The sequence below is a fragment of the Peromyscus maniculatus genome, chromosome 6 (assembly GCF_049852395.1).
Source record: "Peromyscus maniculatus bairdii isolate BWxNUB_F1_BW_parent chromosome 6, HU_Pman_BW_mat_3.1, whole genome shotgun sequence".
In the NCBI taxonomy this organism is placed as follows: Eukaryota; Metazoa; Chordata; class Mammalia; order Rodentia; family Cricetidae; genus Peromyscus; species Peromyscus maniculatus.
Window position 1 is genome coordinate 40,892,934 of NC_134857.1, and position 22,110 is coordinate 40,915,043.

General features: G+C 34.3%; 1 protein-coding gene across 3 annotated transcripts in view; it reads left to right on the forward strand.

Annotated features, from left to right (window-relative positions):
• The window catches only part of Tsc22d2 (TSC22 domain family member 2), a 51,652-nt gene that overhangs the window by 7,534 nt on the left and 22,008 nt on the right, over positions 1-22,110 (forward strand). The window contains exon 2 of one of the 3 annotated variants that reach the window (XR_013052070.1): positions 16,495-16,653. The exons of 1 other annotated variant lie outside the window; for it this stretch is intronic. Coding sequence is in view for 1 of the 2 variants with exons in the window: in XM_006977539.4 (XP_006977601.1) it covers positions 7,469-7,540 (72 nt within the window). In the remaining variant the exon portion in view is untranslated. Of the gene's footprint in view, positions 1-7,468; positions 7,541-16,494; positions 16,654-22,110 lie in introns of all 3 variants that reach the window. One more of the 3 variants, XM_006977539.4, reaches the window with a different exon arrangement.

A 22,110-nucleotide genomic window follows, 5' to 3' on the forward strand; every position in this document is an offset into this window, starting at 1 on the left:
TTGGTCTCTGAGTTCAAGGCCAACCTGATTTGCATAATGAATTCCAGGCTAGCCAGGGCTACATAAGAGACACTGTCTCAAAAAACAAAATTATATGCCTCCCATTAAGATATACCAGCTTGCCTTATCATTCCATGTCACTAATAAATACACTTCAGTGTGTATACTTCAAACTTGAATGGTAATAGTGAAGAAAGATATATAAATTGAAGGTACATATAAAAATATTTATCCCTATAAATATTTGCATAATGAGTCAGATGGATGAAATTTCATGTATGTCACTCTGAATTTTTCAAATTAAACAAATTTAGATTAGCTTTATATGTATGAATGCCTTGCCTACATGTATGTATGTGCACCATGTATGTGCTTGCTGGGTGCCATTGGAGACCAGAAGAGGGCATTGAATGCCTTGGAAGTGGAGTAACAAATAGTATGAACTGCTAAGTGGGTTCTGGGAGTCAAACCCACTCCTCTGCTAAATTAATACTGAACCACTGGGTCATCTCTCCAGCCCCCTTCTCTTTCAGATTTAAAACTCCAAATCAGACTTAAATAACCTTATTTCTGTAAGTGCTAATTGTTTTTAAAGAGATACAGCTATATTTCTTACACTCTAAGAAAACGTTTTATATATATATATGTATATATATATATATATATAGTTTATATGTGTATGTGTGTATGAAGTGAAAATTCTGCAGATAATTAAGTTACTAATTTTATTGCTGTCTACCTCGGATATTTACTACTTGTCAGACTAGGCAGAGTAAACAAGTGAAATCTGAATGTTCGTTTAAATTACCTCAATCTCTTTTTCTGTAAGTATTCACTAAAATTTGGCTGGAGTTTCACACTATAGAAGATAAATTTTCTGGCACATGTCAGTTATAAAGAACATAAAAGAATATTTTATTTTAAGTTGTTTTTTTTTTTTGGGGGGGGGGGGGGCTGAGGATCGAACCCAGGGCCTTGCACTTGCTAGGCAAGCGCTCTACCACTGAGCTAAATCCCCAACCCGAACATTGGAATATTTTAAATCTATTTTGAATCTTTTAGGCTGTTACTTTTTATTAACGGCCTATATAACAGGTAAATTGCATAATATATGAATAAAGGATTTCAAAAGCAAAGTTTAAAGCCCATTAGTTTCTAAAAGAGAACTGTAGTTTTACCACTTGGGAAGTTATGTGTGTTAAACCAAACAAATTCTTTATATACTTTAACTCTGCCATGGAAACAAACAAAAATGAAAAAGGGTGTTCTTTTGATTAAATAAAATCAACAGTATATTTGTGTATTAACATATAAATGACCACTACAGATAGTTAACTCAGACATACCTGAATTAAAATCTACTGTTTGCTGAGTATTTGGCATAATGGACTTTATTTGTTTGTTTGTTTGTTTGTTTGTTTTGGAGCTGAGGCTCAAACCCAGGGCCTTGCACTTGTTAGGCAAGCGCTCTACCACTGAGCTAAATTCCCAACCCTGTAATGGACTTTAAACCAGTCACTTAGCTCTGTAAATTTTCTGTTTCTTTATGTGAAAAATGAGGATACCTACCTTTGATAGTTCTCAACCTTCCCAATGCTGCAACCTTTTAATACAGTGCCTCTTGTTGTGGCAACCCCCCAACCATAAAAATTATTTTCTTTGCTGTTTCATAGCTGTAATTTTGCTACTGTTATCAATCATCTGATATATCTGTAATATATCTGACATGCAACCCCAAAGGGGTCTTGACCCACATGTTAAGAAGTACTGCTTAAGCCGGGCGTTGGTGGCGCACGCCTTTAATCCCAGCACTCGGGAGGCAGAGGCAGGCGGATCTCTGTGAGTTCGAGGCCAGCCTGGGCTACCAAGTGAGCTCCAGGAAAGGCTCAAAGCTACACAGAGAAACCCTGTCTCGAAAAACCCCCCCCAAAAAAAAAAAAAAAAAAAAAAGAAGTACTGCTTAAAAGTATTAAATTTTATGTGAGTGATTTATAACATAAAATAGTATGGTGGCAAGTATGCATTACAGAAATTGGAGCAAATATTTCCAGCTCCAAACTCTGCAGATTATCCCTTGAAATGGTACAAATTTTACAAGTCCGACTCTCCTCAGTTTTGATGTGCAAGCAAACGACTGATATGGATGGGTGTTTTGCCTGTGTTTGTGTGCCTGCTGGTGCCCATGGAAAAGGAGAATAATACTACTTTAGTCCTGATACAGTAAGGATTATAGCAAATTGTGTTCTAATCATGATTCTTCCAGCTACTCTGCTGATTTAATGGATCAAGTCATTTAATTCCCCTTAGTTCTCCCCACCTCTCCCCCCACATTGGTAAAGTTAGCATTTTGGACTTGGTCATATTTTAAGGTTGTATCTGGTCCTATTGAACCCATACTTTTAGATGAGGTTGGGACAAACCTTTCTTTGGTCACAATTCCCCCTTTTTTGCCACTACCACTGTATGACTGATTGATTGATTGATTGATTGATTGGAAGGAAGAAAGAAAATGAAGCTTACTTCTTTACTTAAATACTCAAATACTCGAGAAGTAAATTGAATGAATGCAAAGTAAACAACTAAAGGAACAACACACCAGACATTCAATTGTTGTAGTGTTTGTTCTCCAAGTAGTTTAGGGTACAGAAATGAGATTCTCTTTCTTCTGAGGTGGTAGTCTACATGATTAGGTTATAGTTGTTATATGTGTTAATCTTTGATGGAGTAGATAGTAAGTGCTTGTGGGAAACAGTCTTTAAGAAATTTGATTTCATAATGTAGACTGACTTCTGTTCAGACACTGTCTTTGCATATGCATGGATGTATATAGTTCAGAACTCAGAATGTCCAACCTGGACAAATTGAAGACTTCTTACCTCTGTTCTCCAGCCACCCAGTTCCTGTCTTCAGATCAATCCATTATTTGTGCATTCCTCTGAGGCTGACTTTTTTTTTTTATTTTATTTATTTTATTTTACAATACCATTCAGTTCTACATATCAGCCACGGGTTCCCCTATTCTCCCCCCTCCCAGCCCCTCCCCTTACCCCCAGCCCACCCCCTATTCCCACCTCCTCCAGGGCAAATCCTCCCCCGAGGACTGCGATCAACCTGGTAGACTCAGTCCAGGCAGGTCCAGTCCCTTCCTTCCAGACTGAGAGGCTGACTTTTGAACTGGGTTTTAATTAAAAGGGCCATTCACATTAGATCACTGATAGGAGAAATACCTTGCTAAGTTCAGAGAAGTGGCAGCTTGTATAATGAAACTGAAGAGGGAGACTCTGTCATACTTGGGAAATTATTTGATTAACTTGACAGGAAGCAGAGTGAAGGGCTTAATACCACAGTAAATTTAAATTCTTACATTAACTTTATAGTTGCTACTTAAAAGCTTTTCTTGAAGCTCTTATTGCTAAAGTAGTGTGTGTCTTACAACTTACTTCAGTACTCATTTTGGTGATTATTGTATTATACATTAAAGTGTGATAAAGTTGTGTTTTGAGTTGGGGTTGCACTGAGGCCCAAAAGTCAGAATTGTTACTTGGTAGAATGTACTAAAAGATTTGGTACGCCTAGCTCTAAATTTAAGTATTCCCTTTGCTTCAACAGTACCGTGGTGGCAATGAGATACTTGATACATGTTAAGATTCTCTACCAAAAGTTGGATTTTGTACAACATAAAATTAAGCTTAATTATGTAAAACCCTATATAAACATAATCCCATTTGTGTACTGTACACAAGTATTTTATTCTCTTTTATGGATTGAGGAAACATGACAAAACAGACACTTAGGTCTGCCACTCCAAAGTACTCTTTTGCTTTATTACTTAGCAAACATTGAATGGTGTGGAAAGAAAGGAAAATTACTGTAAGCTCTGATAGGTTATGTTGTGACCTTTTGCCTGAAGGATACTTACAAATACTTAAAATCCACACATAAATTTGATGGCCCTTGTTGAGTTTTTGTCTGATTTCTATTTAAATCTTAAAAGTTGAGTTTTGACATATAGGAAAGAGAAGGTTTTTGTTGAGTTGAGGGTCACATACCTTTCCCTTTAAACTTCACCAGCATTTTAGCTTTATTTTGAGATGTAGAATATGCATATGTGTTTTGTCTTCCTACTATAGTTACCCTACAAATAGAATGTCTTGCTAAAGCAAGTGGATATGTGTTATATATGTTGGTCACTTTCTGGTATACTGTTTTCATGTCCTGGGAATTAATGTGACAGACTAGTAAATGAAGCCAGGGAATAGAGAAGGAAAAAGCTATTTGTAAATACTAGTGCACACAGTTAACAATTACTTTAGAATAACATAAAAATTGAAAGTACTAAGGTCTCAGGGAAACCTCTGTTAATAAGATATTTCAATGCTAAATGAAACTTGATAGCACAAAATTGTAACTGACATAATGTTAAACTTTTGTACATTTTGACCATATATCTTTTCTGCAAGAAAGTACATTTGAAACCAGTTTTCAGACAACTTACTTGAAGTGAATATAAACTACTACTCTAAGTAAAGCAATTCTTAGAAGAATAAAATGTAGTTTATTTTGAATTTATTGCAACCATCTAAATTAAAATGCTCTTTTCTTGTTTGTAGACATTTTTCAAAACCACTAAATAAAATATATCCTTTTCTCCCCTTATTGTACTTTATATCATACATCTTTTTTTTTTTAAGATTTATTTATTTATTATGTATATAGTGTTCTGTCTGCACATATTCCTGCAGGCCAGAAGAGGGCACCAGATCTCATTACAGATGGTGGTAAGCCACCATGTGGTTGCTGGGAATTGAACTCAGGACCTTTGGAAGAGCAAGCAGTGCTCTTAACCTCTGAGCCATCATAGATCCTTTTCATACCCTGAGGTTTACTATTAACTGTAGATAATTTTTATTTTATATTTGATTTATAAGGAACATTGTATCATTACATTGAAAAAAATGGTGGCATTTCATAACATAAGACTTTATTCGAGCCAATTTGTTTAGCAGATGAATTTGCTTCAAATTAAATACAGATATTTCCAAATTCAAAATATCTGAAGTTCTTTTTATAATGTCATCCCTCTGAATATATTTAATTTTAAATGCTCTTTATAAAGAATTTGTAATTCCAAACTGGAGACTAACTTCTAAGTTTACTCTACTAGTCTCCTCCTCCTGTCTTCTTTGAGTCATTCCATTAAAGTTGAAGTTTCTAAACAATATAAGGAATAGCAATCCAGTTCTCATATGGTCCTGGGCAATCCTAATTTGGTGGGAGGATCCAAATTAGGGTTTCAGTTCATTTGCCTTTTATCTTACTTGGCTGGCTTGATTTTGAAGTACAGTGGAAAAAAGAGCCTAACAAGTTAGATGTTAGTGTCCTCTTAAACTTTGTTGTTGGCAGATGCACTCTGTGCTTTTGATTGCCTTAGACCTAGTTAAGAAAAAGACTCAGAGAATAGAAAGGAAATAGAATAAGGAAAGCAGTAAAAACTACACATTGTTAAAAAGTCCTAATTAATCCAACAGCTACTTTGGTGATTCTCTGTTATGCAGTATCTGTGCTTTTTCTGCTTTATCAAAAGTGGTATCTACTGGTTAAAATCTAAAATGCTATATAAAAAATGGTTGTGCTTACAACATAGCTTGATTCAATTGAGGTTTTTGAAGTCAGGATTCTATTGTTTTTATTTGATTGTTGATATTTGGTTGCTGTTGCAGTCAACTTTGTAAATAGTGTTAAGGTTTTGTTTTTTGCTTTTTCATTTACTTGTATACACATGTGTTTTATGTGAATCTTTGCTATGTGTCTGCCAGTGCTGGTGGAGGCCACAAGAGAGTGTTGGATCTCCTGGTGCTGGAGTTGCAGTGAGTTGTGAGCCTGACATCTGTGCTAGGAATTGAATTTGAGTGTTCTTCAGGAACAAGAAGTGTTCTTAACTGCTGAACCAATCATCTCTCCAGCCCCAGAAACAGTTTTCTTACTTCACTGTAATCCAGAAACCTTGCATTTACCTACTAAGGTTTCAGAAACGCATCTGAAGATTATTGTTTAGTAACATAATAGCAATTGAGCATTGGCTGTACCCAGAAGATTTATTTAGATATGGTCACAGGTCTTCAACTATTGGACAAGGTTCAATAAAACAATTGTATTATTTAATCATAATGTTTAATTATTTAATAACAATGTTATTTAAAAGAAGATAGAGCTAGAGAAGTCAGGTTTTAACTCTGATATGCTTAATATAGTGGTTAAAAGCATAAAATTAGGCCACCTACTCTGACATTTGAGAAGTTACCTTTTATCCCTTTTAGGTAGGGCTGTTGTAGAAATTGAGTCAATAAATGTAAAGTAGTTTGAATAGCACTGGGTATAAGTATGTTCTTTGCTGCTGTTCTCATACTATAGCATGAATCAAAAGATTTGATTTTTTTTTTCTTGTGGCCTCAGAGAAGAAAGATTGATTGAGTGAGTGGATGATTGATTTGGCATCAGATTCCGTGGAGTTGGAGTCCTAGGCAGTTATAAGTGAGTACTAGGAACTAAACTTGGGTCCTCAGCAAGAGTAGATGTGCTCTCAACTACTGAGCCACCATATTCAGTCCTGAGTCAAGGATTTTTAAAGTGCTATGACAGGTACATGTTAGCCCCCCCTAAAGTACAGGTGGATGGTGAGGAAGACATTAGAATTATGCTTAATGAGTGAAAACTGTTAGGAACCCAGGTTAGTCAAAACTTTGTTCCTTGAGTAATTATTTCCTGACATACAGGGTCAGTTGTACTTACTGGAGTTGGCCTACATGAGCTTATCAGCTGTTCTGTGGTGTTGGCCCTAGGGAATGTGTTCCTAGGGATAGTAGGAATGAGTGATACAATTGATAGGTTTTTTCCCCCTTTAAAGGGTGCATTATACTCATACAAGAAATTAGAATGCTTCCATACAATTGCATTGCTTTCCCCTTTACTAGTCCAGAGAAACTACACACAGATAAACTTAAAGTGGAAATGTATCATGTCCAACCAAGGAAGGACTCTTCATTATTCATCATTAACCCTTCTCACTTTAAACAAATCCTAGAAAGCTATAGCTTAGTGTTGTATGTGGATATGCTACTGGAGAACAACAGCTAGAACTGCCATAGATGGCCTCGTTAAGGCATCTGATACAACATGGTCTTGATAGTCTCTGTACTGGTTACATTTATGTGTATATGCACACAATTGAATGCTGGTATTTATCTGCTATTTATTCTTCTTTAGAACTTTGATCCTGAATTACTGTGGGTTCTGAATTTTGTGTGCTTTATAATTTCTTCCAAAGTACTGTTTTAAACAATCTCAACATTTTCTTTTTCAAATTTAAGTGGTTACACTGTATGAGAATCTAAAATCTTCCATTTTTTATAAGTACTGAATATACTGTACATTCTCAACTTCATTTCCATTTGATTCTTGGGTCTCACAGGAATCCTTCAACAGCTTTCTACCAAGCGTTCCATTTGAACACGTTTCAGGAATCAAAGAGCCTCTGGGATAGGTATGATTACTTGATATGGAATGCATACATGCAAAAGTGTATGCATGAATTGCTTTGCATAAAACTGATTTTTTGTTAAAGGGGATTTTTGTTAAAGGGGGGAAATCACATGATATATCTAGCATGGGACAAAGCAGCAAAATAAACCAAAAAGACTATTTTCTTATAATATAAATGTGCTTTTTATTTTACTACATTCTGTGCATGTTATATCTATTTTTAAGCATTTACATGTTCCATTGTCTTGAGAGAGTCACTTACTTCATGTATTTTAATGCAAAACATTTTTTTCTATTAAATCAATCTTGATTTTTGTGCTGTTTTATAGGATTTATAATAAAACAAAATATTTCAAAAATTAAAAACTGGAAGAGGGACAAGACCTGGATAACAAAATTATCATTAATTTTGACACAAAATTGTTACCAACGTTTGCTTGCTAGAATTTCATATATCTATATAACAATTTATAAGCCCCCAAAACATTGCTTATACTGTTTAGGTCTTATTTTTCACTTAAAAAAAAAAAAAAACAAAAAACAAAAACAAACCTCTTGGACTTCACATTTGGCAAAAGATACTTTGGTTTATCTTTCTGCTTAACATACATTTTTAAATAGTATATGCTTTGTTCAGTTATTTGGCTGAATATTTATTAGCAATCCATCATTCTGTGTTTAATTAATAGGAGTTGAGCACAGTGTTTTTTAAATTCCCACAAAGCTTGTTAGATTCTTTTAACTCTGCCTGGCAACGCATTTGTGTCTTCTGGCATATTTTTTGGATAACACTCATGGACTCAACTCTACTACCTCTTTTCATTAGAAAAGAGAGTTGCTAAGTGCATGTACATGTCATATTAAGACATGGTCTGCATTGCCATTAATAGTAAATAAGTAAAACTTTCTTTTAATTTTTAGGCTTGATTTGTTTGTGTGTATAACTATAAAGGTATTTTCTAATACTTTATACTTTATATCTTTTAGATGGCTTGTTCCTTACTTAACCAAAAATTATTTTAAAGTTTTTGAACAGGAAGTTTTAAATTTTGTAATACACTGTATATAATCAAGTTTTAATTAGTTTTGCTCTAACAGTATAAAGTATTATAAGGAAACACATAAGTAGATTATAGTATGAAACAGATGAAGTTTTAATCTTTCAAGTAGTACTTGAGGTATACCTTATACTTTTCCTGAATACAAAGGAGATGTACTCTATTTGAATACAGTAAGTATTCAAATGCAGTTTAATTATTTGTAATACCTAGCTTTCATAAGCTGTATGAATGATGTATTATTTTCATTAATACATTGTGGAAAGGCTTGATCTTTATTTTCTATACTTTTGATCTAATATTAAAATGGTCCTTTGATTTTATTGTAAGACAACCACAGAAATTACTTGCTCTATAATTTGTTGTTACAGCTAAATACTTGTTCTTTTTAGTAGATAACAGATACTTTTAGCATCTTAGAAATGAGGCAAGTTCTGTATCTTTATAGTTTTTTATAGGTCAAAATGTATTTCTGGGTGGGAAAAAGACAGTAGACCTGAACTTAGATCCTTATCACCCATGTACAAAAAGATCCAGATGTGGCAGTTCAGACACTAGAAGGTGGCAATAGGCCAATCCCAGGATCTCACTGGCCTGCTAGTCTTCCCAGTCTAGCCAATCAGCAGGGTCCAGCATCAGTGAGAGGCCTTGCCTTGATAAATGAGATGGGGAAAGTGATAGAGCAAGACACCTGACATTGACCTCTGGTCTGCATACATGCTTGCACACACCATACACACACACACACACACACACACACAAACACACACAAACAAACTAAAGTGAGAAGTGACTGGCTTTAATTAGTTCTAACAGAACAATCTTTATCCAACTTTATTTGGCAAATACCTACGATTTGTTAACTGACACAGAAAAGCATTGTGGTTCTATTTATTCATAGCAAACGGGATGAAGATTTTTGTAATACTAGGTTTAAAACATTAATTATAACTTTTGTAATGTGTTTTTGTTTGTTTGATTTTTTTTTTAATTAAATTGCCAAATAAGTTTTTTACAAAGGTAATTCTGTTGTTAAATAGAACCATTCAAGAATTTAGGACAGTGGTTCTCAACTTTCCTAACCCTCATGTTGTAGTGCCTCCCAACCATAAAATTATTTTGTTGCTACTTCATAACTTCATAACATAATTTTGCCACTGTTAATAATCTGACATGCAACCCCAAAGGGGTTGTGACCCACAAGTTGAGAACCACTGGTTTTGGGGGGCCATAAGGCCTATATATGATCTATCTGTGTTATCTACATATTTTTGAAGCATAAATTTGCCCATCAGTGGGGATAGCCTTCTTAAGACTTATTTTTAGGGGGCAGGGGCGGGTAATGCTGCTTAGTGTGTAGATACCTACGGAAGCCAGAAAAGGGCATCCAGTTGCCTGGATGTTAGGAGCCAAACGTGGGTCCTCTGGAATAATAGCTGGAAGCACTCTTAACCATTGAGCCCTCTCTCCATGCCTATTGATAGCTTTTAATCCAGCTTTCATTAATCATGCCTGAGTATCTGAAGGTCCATACTTGTACCCAATTTTAAGGACTGAAACCTTTTTCTCCTGCCAGAATACTTTAAATTTATCAAGTGTCTTTACACTCAAACTATGAATAACTACTAATATGCTGTTCCTCTTTAGCTTACCAGTTCTCCTTTGTTTCTTTCTATACTTAAATTAAAATTAATAATTGGAGAGGTTTTTCAATAGCCAGATTGCCTTTGTCTATATTCAGATAACCTTGTGTTTTCCTCGCTTATGTACTGAAATTTGAAGCCACTCTCAAGCTTTTTAGGTACCATCGTAGTTTTTGTGTTCCTCATTTGTCAGTTGCAGAGTCCTTGGGAAAACAATCAGTGGAAGTACTTACAGATGTGAGGAGAGTGATACTGATAGCTCAAAGAAAACCCAGCCCATTCTTAAGCTCTTTTCATTAAAATAAATAATATGTATTATATAATGAACTTTCTAAGAGGTTATTATTGTGAAGTCAAATTTTTGTGGTATCCTGACATACTAGCATTTAGTGATGCTAAATTTTGACGATCTTTGAAAAATTGTGTTCATTCTTGATTTTCTTAAATCTAAAGAATTAGTTTAGAAACCTGTCTCAGTAATCACTGGGAATCAAACATCATTAAGAGTTTTTGTCTATGAAAACTTAATGTAAGAATTACAGCAGTTAGTTTTACCATGTCTTAAATGTCATGTCAGTAAGATAAGGAAGCATTAGAGAGAAGATCAAAGGGAGGAAAACAGATTGCTTATAAGTATTTGCTTTATGGATAAACACTTGGAGTGTTTTGTCTTCATGAAGAAATCGGTTAAATTTAGTCAATAAGTGGTAAACAGTTACAAGAGATACATGATTTCCTTGAATTAGCTTGTCCTTATGGTAGCAGCAATATTTAAATGTAAATTAGTAAGAAAAGTGGTTAGATGCCACTATTTGACACAAATTTATTGATTCCTGTAATATCAGGAAAAGCAAAATTATAAAATTCAATACCTACTTTTTTTTAAGATTTATTTATTGTATGTATATGGTGTTCTGTCTGCATGTACACCTGCATGCCAGAAGAGGGCATCAGATCCCATTATAGATGGCTGTAAGCTACCATGTGGTTGCTGGGAATTGAACTCAGGACTTCTGGAAGAGCTGCCAGTGTCTTAACTGCTGAGCCATCTCTTCAGCCTCTCAACACCTATTTCTAATGAGCTTGGTCTTTCTTTGGGAAAAGATAGAATCATTATCACATAATTGAAAATAATGGCCCTTTATAATATCCAAGCACTTTCTACTTCACAAGGAAAGTGGGAGTGATTGGTCAAAGCTGTTTCAGGAGATAGCTTTCTTAGTTGAGAGTGGGTAGAGTTTGGTATTTCAGAGCTAGAAAACTGAGGAAAAGAAGCAATCCAGTGAAAGGAATGGTACTGTGGATCACTCCTGAAAGTATAGGACTTACATATATGTATGGGTAAGTATAAGAAAAATAGTTGGATTTGATTTATGTATAATACAAAGTCAACAGAGAAGAAAAATGTGAATGAACAAAGAAAAAGTATCATTGTCAAAAATTAGGAATTAGTAAGATTTTACAACTCACGGACCATACGGAAGCACTCAAATGACTCCAGAGTGTTGAAAACCCAATTGACTGAGAGAACGCTCACTAGTAAAAAGAATTCGTTTGAACAGATATATAAATGAGGTTTATGGTTTTAGCTGTTCTGTGAATTAGTTAACAGACTGATAGAAATATCCAGGTATGCAACTGGGTAGAGAAGTAAGGTACTGAAGAAATTTTTTTCTCTGTATTTAGAGTTCAAACTTTAGAACAGGCTAAGATTCTAAGGAAGAGAGGAGGGTAAGAGAGGGTCAAGCCAGAACCATAAGCAATACCACCTAACATTGAGATCAGAAGAGGGGATAATATAAAACTTATGTTTTAGAAATGGGAACATTCTGGGGATATTGCTTCCTAACCAAAAGAAGAGAAAATGTTTACATCTGCTCTTAGACGATTGTCTGCTGCTACAGTTTTAACCATAAATTTTAACCTTATTCTTTGCAGTACTGTTTCATTAGTTCCTAAACATTTCTTCTCTTAGTTTTTCTGTAGTTCAACTAGAACACCTGACATTGGTATCTATATTCTGCACACTGATAGACTTTAGAATTGGCAATGAGAAATTGTTTAGCTGTTTACCAGTCTACATGATTCTGTTCCATTGTATACCACCTTTCTTTATTGCTTGAATTACTCAACCTAAGTCACCCACCCGTCCTATTTTCAGGGTCATGATAATTATTTTCAGGGTGAAATTTATTATTTATTTATATCTCTCACCACATTTTAAGAAAATCAAATCTTTAAATAGTACAAAATTGTGTAAATCAATTCACTAAGCTATTTTACAAAATCTTGGACATGATAGCAAAGATTTGTTAGGAAAAGCTTATCATTGGACTTGCTCAGACTAAAAGAAAATTTAAATACACCCTAAAATTACTGAACTAGAACAAATATATCTTTCTTTTGTTATTGTTTTGTTTTTCCATTGTATTCCTAGACAGTTTAAAAACTTAGGTTCATACTTCTTCAATGTATTTAAACTCATGTGTACATAAGTTTATAAGCCTTTTGGGAAGAAATATTAGATGAAATTTTATTTTATTTTTTTAAGATTTGGAGTAGTGGGAGAGATATATACGGCTGACTTAAACTGTAGATGGCATTCTTTAGGTGCCTGCACACGCATTCTCAAACTAATACTGCAAATAAGTCTTTGAATATTTTGGTTTTGGTAATTGATAAGAGAACTTTTAAATGCTGTGGATTATCAAAAATTAGCTTCTGTGTTTGGACTGTAGTTGGCTGTTTCTAAAATATTTGTTATATTTGGAAGAAACAAAGTTTAATAGATGAAAATAATTACAGTTTATTATCTTTTGCTAAATATCCTTTAAAAATAGCATTTTCCTGTTCAGAATTTGAAGATTCATTATTATAAATAGTAAAAACTTTAGAAGACGCTGCTATTTTTTTTTTCAGCTTTTTAATTCTATAGTATTTGGACCAGAAATGGTGGTATCCTCCATTTCTGTACTTTAAAGTATGTGTGCAGGCTGTATGGCTGTCACTGACTGCAGTTACTTAATGTATACTGTGTCAGGCATAGTAGTAGCACAGGCTTTTTTTCAATAACAGAACTCAGAGACAGAGGCAGATGGTTCTGAATTTGAGGTCAACCTGAATTTGAGGTCAACCTGCTCTACATAGCAACTTCCAGGGCAGGCAAAGCTACACAGAGGAACCCTCTCTCAAAGAAAATCAACTCAGAGTAAAATATATAGTTTCCTGTTAAAGTATATAGATTTTTTTATTATATATACTTGAGAAGTATTTAACTGGTCTCCATTTACTTTGTTACTCCATTATATCTTCTACCTCCAATTGCATTTTTTTTTTAATTTTCTGTTATATCCTTTAGAAATTTATAAATTTACACAGGGCTGAGGGATGTGGCTTAGTGGTAATGCTAAGTTTGTGTCTAGTGTATGTGAGACCCTGGCTCCAAGCCTCAGCACTTAAAAAGAAAAAAGGAGGATGAGCAAGGGAAATGACTCAGTGGGTAAAGTGCTTGCCATACAAGCATGAGACCTTAGATTGATTCCCAATGCACACATTGGGGGGGGGGGGCAGGAATAGCAACACATCTGTTAGTCCAGCACTGGAGAGGATCCCTGGGATTTAATGGTCAGCCAATGAGAAGGCCCTGTTTCAAAATCTGAGGTCAAGAAGTGAGTGAGGAAGATATTTGATGTAGATTTCTGGTCTCCATATCCACTCCCACATACATGAACACATAAATACATGTGCACACAAAAATAAAAATTACATATCAGCATGTAGGAGCTTTTTGGTTATTGTCATAATATATTAGACCAGTAATAGCATATTTATTGTGGTTTCTGTGTTAATTTCTGAGAACATGTGGTCTTCCCATGTTTTTATTCCATCAGGAATATTTGGACTAAATGTTTATCTTAGATATTTCTAAGTTCATTTTCCTAATACGTAATATATGGAACAACTATGTGTAGTGAACTTTTTTGAACAGCAGTGAAATTATGTCTACATATTCATGGGTAGTCTTACAGAATCTTTAGAATATTTTAAAAGAAATATGGTTTATACTTGAAAATGGAGTTGTGTATGACTCCAAAGATATGCATTCAAATAGCAAACAGCAAGCTGGGAATATAGCTCTTAGTGGTAGTGCATCCACCAACTCGAAATCCTGGGTTTAACCTCTAGTATTGCAAGGAATTTCCCCAAAAAGTTATTTGGGGAAATCTTACAGGCTTGTTATTCAGTGTCTATCACTTTTCAAATTAATACTTGGAAATTTTAAGTCATTCATCCTTGCTCTCCTGCTCTTGTTTTGTTCTTGTTTTTTGTTTTGTTTTGTTTCTTTTTCCACAAAGGAAGGTGAAATAAGTGATGGTAAGCATAAACCTAGTTCTTAACTAAAAACCTTCAACAGCACATTGTCAGCTAGTGGGATTTTTCTTCCTAACAATAGAGATATTGTTAGATTATGGTTAACAAACCTTTCTAGGTACTCATAAAAGGAATTTCTAATGTTAACATTTCAAAGGCTGATTAATCTTTATTCATCTATAAGTACTTCAGCTACCTAGATTCATTTTAGAATAAGACTTTTCAAATATGACCCTGTCCTATGTAATAACTAATTTCTTAAAATGTGTGCTCAATTTTTAAAATTATATAGAAGTTTTGTATTTCTTAAACATAGTTTTTAAACTCTGAGATTATTATGTTTGCATAATATGCATATATTTTTTTTCTATAAGCTTATCAGTAAAATAACAGAATTTGCTTTATATATGACTAGTTTAATTCTGTTTTTCAAAGGCTTCCTAGGCATTTACTGTAATGCTATGTATAAGCAAGCCCTTTAACAAAGAGTCAAGCAGACTACTCTTTAAATGGCCAGTTCATTCAAGCCTTCCAGACAAGGAAATTACCAGTGTTATCAATACACATTTCAGGAAGCATTTAGTTCATTAAATAGGACTATATATGTTAGCTTTTTGTGGGATTTTCCCCATAACAGAGTAAATCATCAAAATTAGATATTTTGAAAATATCAAGTGAGTATTTTGACATAAAATTTTTCATGGACATTTGGTGATAATTAATACAGTGATCACAGCTTTGGATAAATAATGGATTTTTGCCTTCACCAGGTGATTTCATTCTAAGCTTACACTTTGGGGAAAAAAAATCCAGTTCATATAATTTTAATGACATCAAATGTGTTGTGAGATTACATTTGGAAAGATTGTATTTGTAAATAACCATATATGATAGAAAAGTTCCATTCAAAGGTAAAGTCTGTGGCAGCATAATGCACCATATACATTTAAGTCAGATATCCTAAGATAGCTGCAGAGTTTCCTTTCCAAAACTGTCTGGAGTTTTAAACATACTGTTCTTCCTCAATAATGGGTCTCTTTCTTTTTCCCTCCTCTTTGCCCTTCTACCTGTTAAATCATTTTATTTAGAGTGTTAATTTAGGTAAAACTATATCCACAGTTGTTGCCTTTGCTGTGGATCACTGGCAACTAGAAATAAAAATAGGATTATCAGACAGGAGAGGTTTTTAATGATGTCATTCTTGAGGGATTGAAATAGGTGCCCAGTAGGAAACTTTCTGGCAAAAAATTAATAATTTAAGAAGATAACTTGTAACAAAGTAGTTTTGGCCATTTTAAAATCTTTACCCAGTTTTTTCAACACCCTTACCAAGATGGTTTCCAGGACCACTGCTGAATAATTCAGGATATACTATTTCTGTACATAAAGCATGGGGTAAAGTTTGTTCTTACCAACATGTCTACTTTAATAATTTGGGAGTAGTATAAACAGACAGAGATGTCGGAATAAAAATGGAATGCTTTCTTAAGCGTTGAAGTGATCAATGCAGATTTTTATGATCCTGCCAGCTGCACTAGAGTTTAGAAACATACGTGGATATGGACCAGAGAGTAGTGCTCCAGTGTCATTCTTTAGGGTTAAAACTGTCTATATCAGGTTGATGATGTTAAATCAGAATTTCTGGATCATGATCTTGAACTTTTAATTGGTTCCATTTCTGTTTGACTCTTCACTGATAAGTATCCTGGTGGCCTGAAAGTCCGTGTTGGAATTTTAAGTTTTAAGAATCCAAATCAAATATTTCAAATTATTTTACATCTAAAAATATCAGTTGTGTAATCATGGTAAAACATAAACCTTTGCTATAAACGATTTTAAAGGCTATTTGATTAAAGCACTTATTTACTTAAACTCTTTGCTAGAATTTTTTTTAGAATTCAGCATCGGAGGAGGAATGTGACATAATAATGATCGAAAGCCGAAAGTTTAAAAGTTGTGATGCCCTCACATGGTTGGAGGGTTATTCTAGCTTCTAAGGACTGAATGTTGTCCACAAGAGTGTCTCATCAGGTCATAAATTGGTAAGACTTAATGGATTAGATTTTATGTACTATACCTGATGTTATTGTATTGAGATGACTATATGAACAAAATGAGCACGTTGTATAAATAATAGTATAAAATATAAGTTGAAACTTGGAATTTTAAATACTTGGATTATGTAATCATTTTGGAGTCTCACAAAGCTCAAGACCCTATCTCTGTAGTAGTATTTAATAAATACATTAGTTTAAAAAAGAAAGTGAAATCCTGTATGATAGTAACATTAAATATTTCTGTTGCATCTGTTATAGATGTTTACAGTGTAGTGAAAAGCCCAAAATATTTTGCAGCTGTTTTTCCAGGAAATACTTGAGAAGTAATTATTTTTTTAAAAAAAGGAATATATCCATTTTTTTTCATAAAATAATGTATAAATTAATTTTATTTCTTTGGAGGATTTTACTTTCTTCATAAAGGCCATCTTTAATTGTTTCTAAACACAGCCAAATTTTTCCCCAGTTTTTAATGTTGAGAATACTTAAAATGCCAGTGTCATATAAAAACAGTATATTAGATGTCAGTATATATTTTTGTATATCCTGAAAATTAAATTCTTTCAGAATTCTCTGCTTAGAAAAACAACTTGTTTTATTTACTTTCTTTGGTTTGTTTTGTAGAGCTGTGTTTTGATGAAGTGGGCTCTTAGTAAGATTTAACTCAGGATAAGATCTTAAAATTTTTAGTCTAAAATTTGTACTTTGAAAATGAAAAAAAGTATGGACTAAGTTATATGTCCATAATTATATCATTATAGAATTAGTGCTCTTATTAAGGTATATTACACATACACTACAAAGCTATCAAGAACTATTTGGAGTTCTTTCTAAGAAAGCGAAAAGGTGTGGATTGATAGCAACTGAGCCAGCCACTGTAGTGTTTCAGCTTTGTCCTCAGGCAGACATAGATCTTTGTCCACTATCTCCTTATCCATACTCGTGCCTACTCTGTCTTTTGAGTAATATCCTGTTGCTTCCAGTGCAGTTTTCTGTAACTTCTCTATAAACTTAAATTCCTTCAAGTAGTAATTGTGAGTCTGGAAAGAAAACAAACCAGTAAGTTCTTTTTTATTCTATATACTTCCTGTTCTTTTTCTATAACACATTTTACAACTCAATCAAAAATGATTTCTAATTTCTCTAATGTATATTTAATAGTTAAAGCCTTCAGAAAATTGCAAGTTTTAGGAATTTGAAGTACAAGTATGTGTGCAGTCTTATGTAAAAAGTTAAGAGCATTTGTCATATCTCAAGAATAGTTAATACCAGTAGTGAAAGTCTTGGGAGGGGGCTTAGTGGCACACGCCTTTAATCCTAGCATTCTGGAGGCCCAGTTTGAGACCATCCTGGTCTAACATAGCAAGTTCCAGGACAGCTGGGACTACATAGTGAGACCCTCTTTGAAAAATAATAAGCAAACAAAGTGAATGTTTTGTGTTTAAAAAGGCAAGCCTGGTTTGTCACCCAAGTGTATGATCTACAAGAGGAGTTTTTAACAAATGCATTGATCCTATTGATTTTCACTAATAATAGACCCCGATAGATAGAACAAATCAGAGCATAGCTGCTTTAGTTTAAAAAATCCCATACAGCTGGGTTTGGTGGCATGTGCCTTTAATCCCAGCACTTGGGAGGCAGAGGAAGGGGGAATCTCTGAGTTCGAGGCAGCCTTGTCTGCAGAGCCAGGATGGCACAGAGAATCCTTGTCTCGGGGTGAGGAGTGGGGGAATCCCATACTGTAAATCCTTGTTCAAGTGTTGATTGGATTTCTCTATAAATTAGTTGCGCTTTTGCTGCTACTGTACTCGGTGTTCTTGGCACATTACTCATTTAATTTTTCTAACTCATAATTATATAGATGCCGTCTATTGATATCCCTGATGGGGACTTTTGCTGTTTTGTTTGGACGTTTGGTTTGAGGCAGGGTCTCACTATGTAGCCCTGACTGGCCTGGAACTTGATATGTAGACAGGGTAGCCTTGAACTCACAAAGACTTTCCTTCTTTCTACCTCCAGGATGCTATTATTAAAGGTATGCATGACCATGCCTATCAGATTTTGTTGTTTTGCAGAGAAGGAATTGAGGCATAGAGAGATGGAATAATTGTCATATAACCATTAAATGATGGTACTAGGAGTCAAGTTTATCTCTCATTGGAATATGTATAGATTCTCATTCAATATCAGTATGCTTACATGGAGAGTAACCCTAGATAACTTGGTAGATAAGTTTATATTATACAAAGACATGAATACATAAATTGAATTCATATTGAACTTGTGTGCAATGTCATTCTCTTACAAAATCATCTTTTAAACCATAAAGTATTTCCAAAATACATGTTGTGAGTTGTATAGTGTTTAAAATTGTTTTTGTATTAGAAAACATTCTGTCCAAGTTTAATGTTTATGATTATAAGCAAATAAATGTGTATTATAATTTTTTAAAAAAAAATCTTGAGCCTGCAAGACAGTTTAGAGGCAAAGGTGCTTAACACCAAGCCCAGTGACCTGAGTTCGATCCCCATGATTGTAAAAGTGGAAGGAAAGAACCAGCACTTACAAACTGTCCTCTGACTTCCATGTTCACACCATGGTATCTTCATGTGTGTGAACATACACAAACACACCCTAAATTAAATAATGTGAACATTAAAGTCTTAGTACCTATTAGAATAGTATTAAATGAAATTATTAAGAAATTCACCCTTGCCAGGCAGTAGTGGCACATACCTTTAATCCCAGCACTTGGGAGACAGAGGCAAGCTGTGAGTTCGAGGACAGCCTGGTCTACAGAGTGAGTCCTAGGACAGCCAGAGCTGTTAGACAGAGAAACCCTATCTCAAAAAACAGAAGAAACTCACCCTTTAATAATGAAGTCTTATAAAGAGCAAACATTAAGGAGACTCTTCTAAAAGCTCTAATTGCATTTATTTCCTCAGATAGTGGGAAATATATGTAAAACTCTGCTAAATGCTTCATAAGAATTTCTTACTTTGTGAATTTTTCACTTTGTTGTAAATAATTCTATTGAAAAAACTTTTATACTTTTTTTAAATATTTATAAAGCAAAATTTCTTTTAGGTACATAAACCTTTAATCCTTGTGTGTGCTTTAAACATACCTGTTTGGTTTTGATTTTATATCTCATTGAGCTCTAAACCTTATAACCTTTTCTCTATCTTTTAAATATAGAAAACTATTAAATATTTTAAAGTTCTGTGTGTCTGAATATTTCTTAAAGCCAGGCATGGTACTACACACCACTAATCCTAGCACTTAGAGTGGAGGCAGGAGAATTGAAGAGTTTGAAAGTATACAGACAACTTGATATCTAATCAGAATATGCAAATCTTATCTTTAAACTATTATTTTTTAGAATACATTTATTCCTCACCTTTTTTAGTAATAATACATTTGTGTTTTCAAAACGTGACCTCTCTACTGAGCTGGCTCTGTTCATTGCCTATGGCCTTCCTTGGCAAATGTTTCGTGTTTTTGTCATCTCTGAATTTCCAGAGTCTCCATGTCAGCTTAAAGATGACTCTTACAGCTTCACATAATTGTCCTTTCAAGGGCTTCCCACAGGAAATCTTAATTTTGCCACACATTACCTGGCTTTCAAGCCTTCCTTTGGATATCAGTGGAAGTTCCCATAGCCACTCAATGCTTAAATTCTACATGGTTGCAAAGACAGCACCAAGTAATACCAAAAAGATGATTACTGCCACATAACATATGTATAAGAGAATATTAGCTGCACTTCAAATTCTATGAAAATACTGAAGAAGGTGCATTGTCTAGTTTCTGTTTTGTAAATAGAGGCTTCAGTTCATAATCATTTAAGTTATAGTAGTACTAATAAAAACATAGTTCTGAAATGTTGAGGAGGCATGGCTTAATAGAAATCACAAGATGTCTTCTCTTTAATTATTGATTGTATTGTGCCCAAATCCAATGTAAAAGGAATAAAGTGTTGGAATTTCACCAGGCGGTGGTGGCACACACCTTTAATCCCAGCACTCAGGAGGCAAGAGGCAGGTGAATCTCTGAGTTGGAGGCCAGCCTTGTCTATAGAGTGAGCTCCAGGCCAGCCAAGGCAACACACGGAAACTCTGTCTTGAAAAAAAGTGTTGGAATTTCTTCATGCTCCAAAATCTCATTTCCTAAGAAGTCCTACTTGTTTACAAGGCATCTTTGAAAGGCATTATGAACTATCTTTATCTCATCTAACTAAATCTTCACATCTTTGTTCTGCTCTGCTCACTTGGTTTCTTTTACTTTCTCTTAGACTCATTTCTGATTGAATTGTCAAAGAGATTGAGTTGGAGGCCACCCTTGTCTGTAATTGAGAGAACTCATGGATAGGCATTTATGAAATGATTATACAACTCAGAATCTGTGATTGTAATTTGTAAAGTCTGTCAAAATTTTTATCTGAAAGATTAGGAGTTTTGAAAGTCAACCTTGTTTTCCATGAAATGATGATTTTCACTGGCATATACATCATTCAGTTGCCTGTGGCATATAGAAACTGCTATCTATTCCTTTTCTCAATGAATAAAACCAAATGCAAAGAACATTTTAAAAAGGGGTATGCCATTAAAGGCCAAGCTCACAACTGAACAGAGTATGGAGAGCTGTAATTATTGACTTGACTTCCACTAACTTTAGTAGGGAGAGAAGCTTCTTGAGGGCTGCCTGTTTTTAACTGTGCCTAGGAGACTCTTCTAGTCCTTTCTAGTAGTTCAAATACCTGATTAGTTTCTTACATCTATCTTTGTCCGACCAACCTCCGCATGCCGCCAATTCAAACTGAACTTTACAAGTGTAATTAGATAATATATTAAATATTACAAGTTGTGTTTCATAGTTTTCTTTGAGAAATACGTTGAATATTAGTCATAGGCAGCATATGTAATAACACCCCTGAGATGGATAGTTCCTGCTGTTGAGATTTAATTTAAGAGGGAACATTTGATAGAGACAACAAACAAAATTGTCTGTTGAAGAATCAGAAGTAAAGACTATTGACAAGACTAATGAAGGCCTGAATTAAAGGCTTCATCTCAGATACTTATCTCTTTTATCTCAATTAATATAACAAATTTCAGATCATGATAGAAATTTAGAATTCATCTTAAAGACTTTACAGGGAACTGGGGCCACCAGGATGATTCAGTGGATAAAAGCACCTGCCACCACATTTGATATCCTGAGTTCAGTTCTTGGGATCCACATGGTTAGAGAGAACCAACCAAATCTAAGGAAGTCATCTGACTTCCATACAGACATACCCCACACAGAAATAAATAATGTATAATAAAAAATTTTTAAGCATTCTACATAAGCTGATATGAACAGCTATTATGAAATTCTGTGTGATACATCTAAATTTTACTGTTATCTCCTTATCATTTCAGAAACTTGGATCCAGTT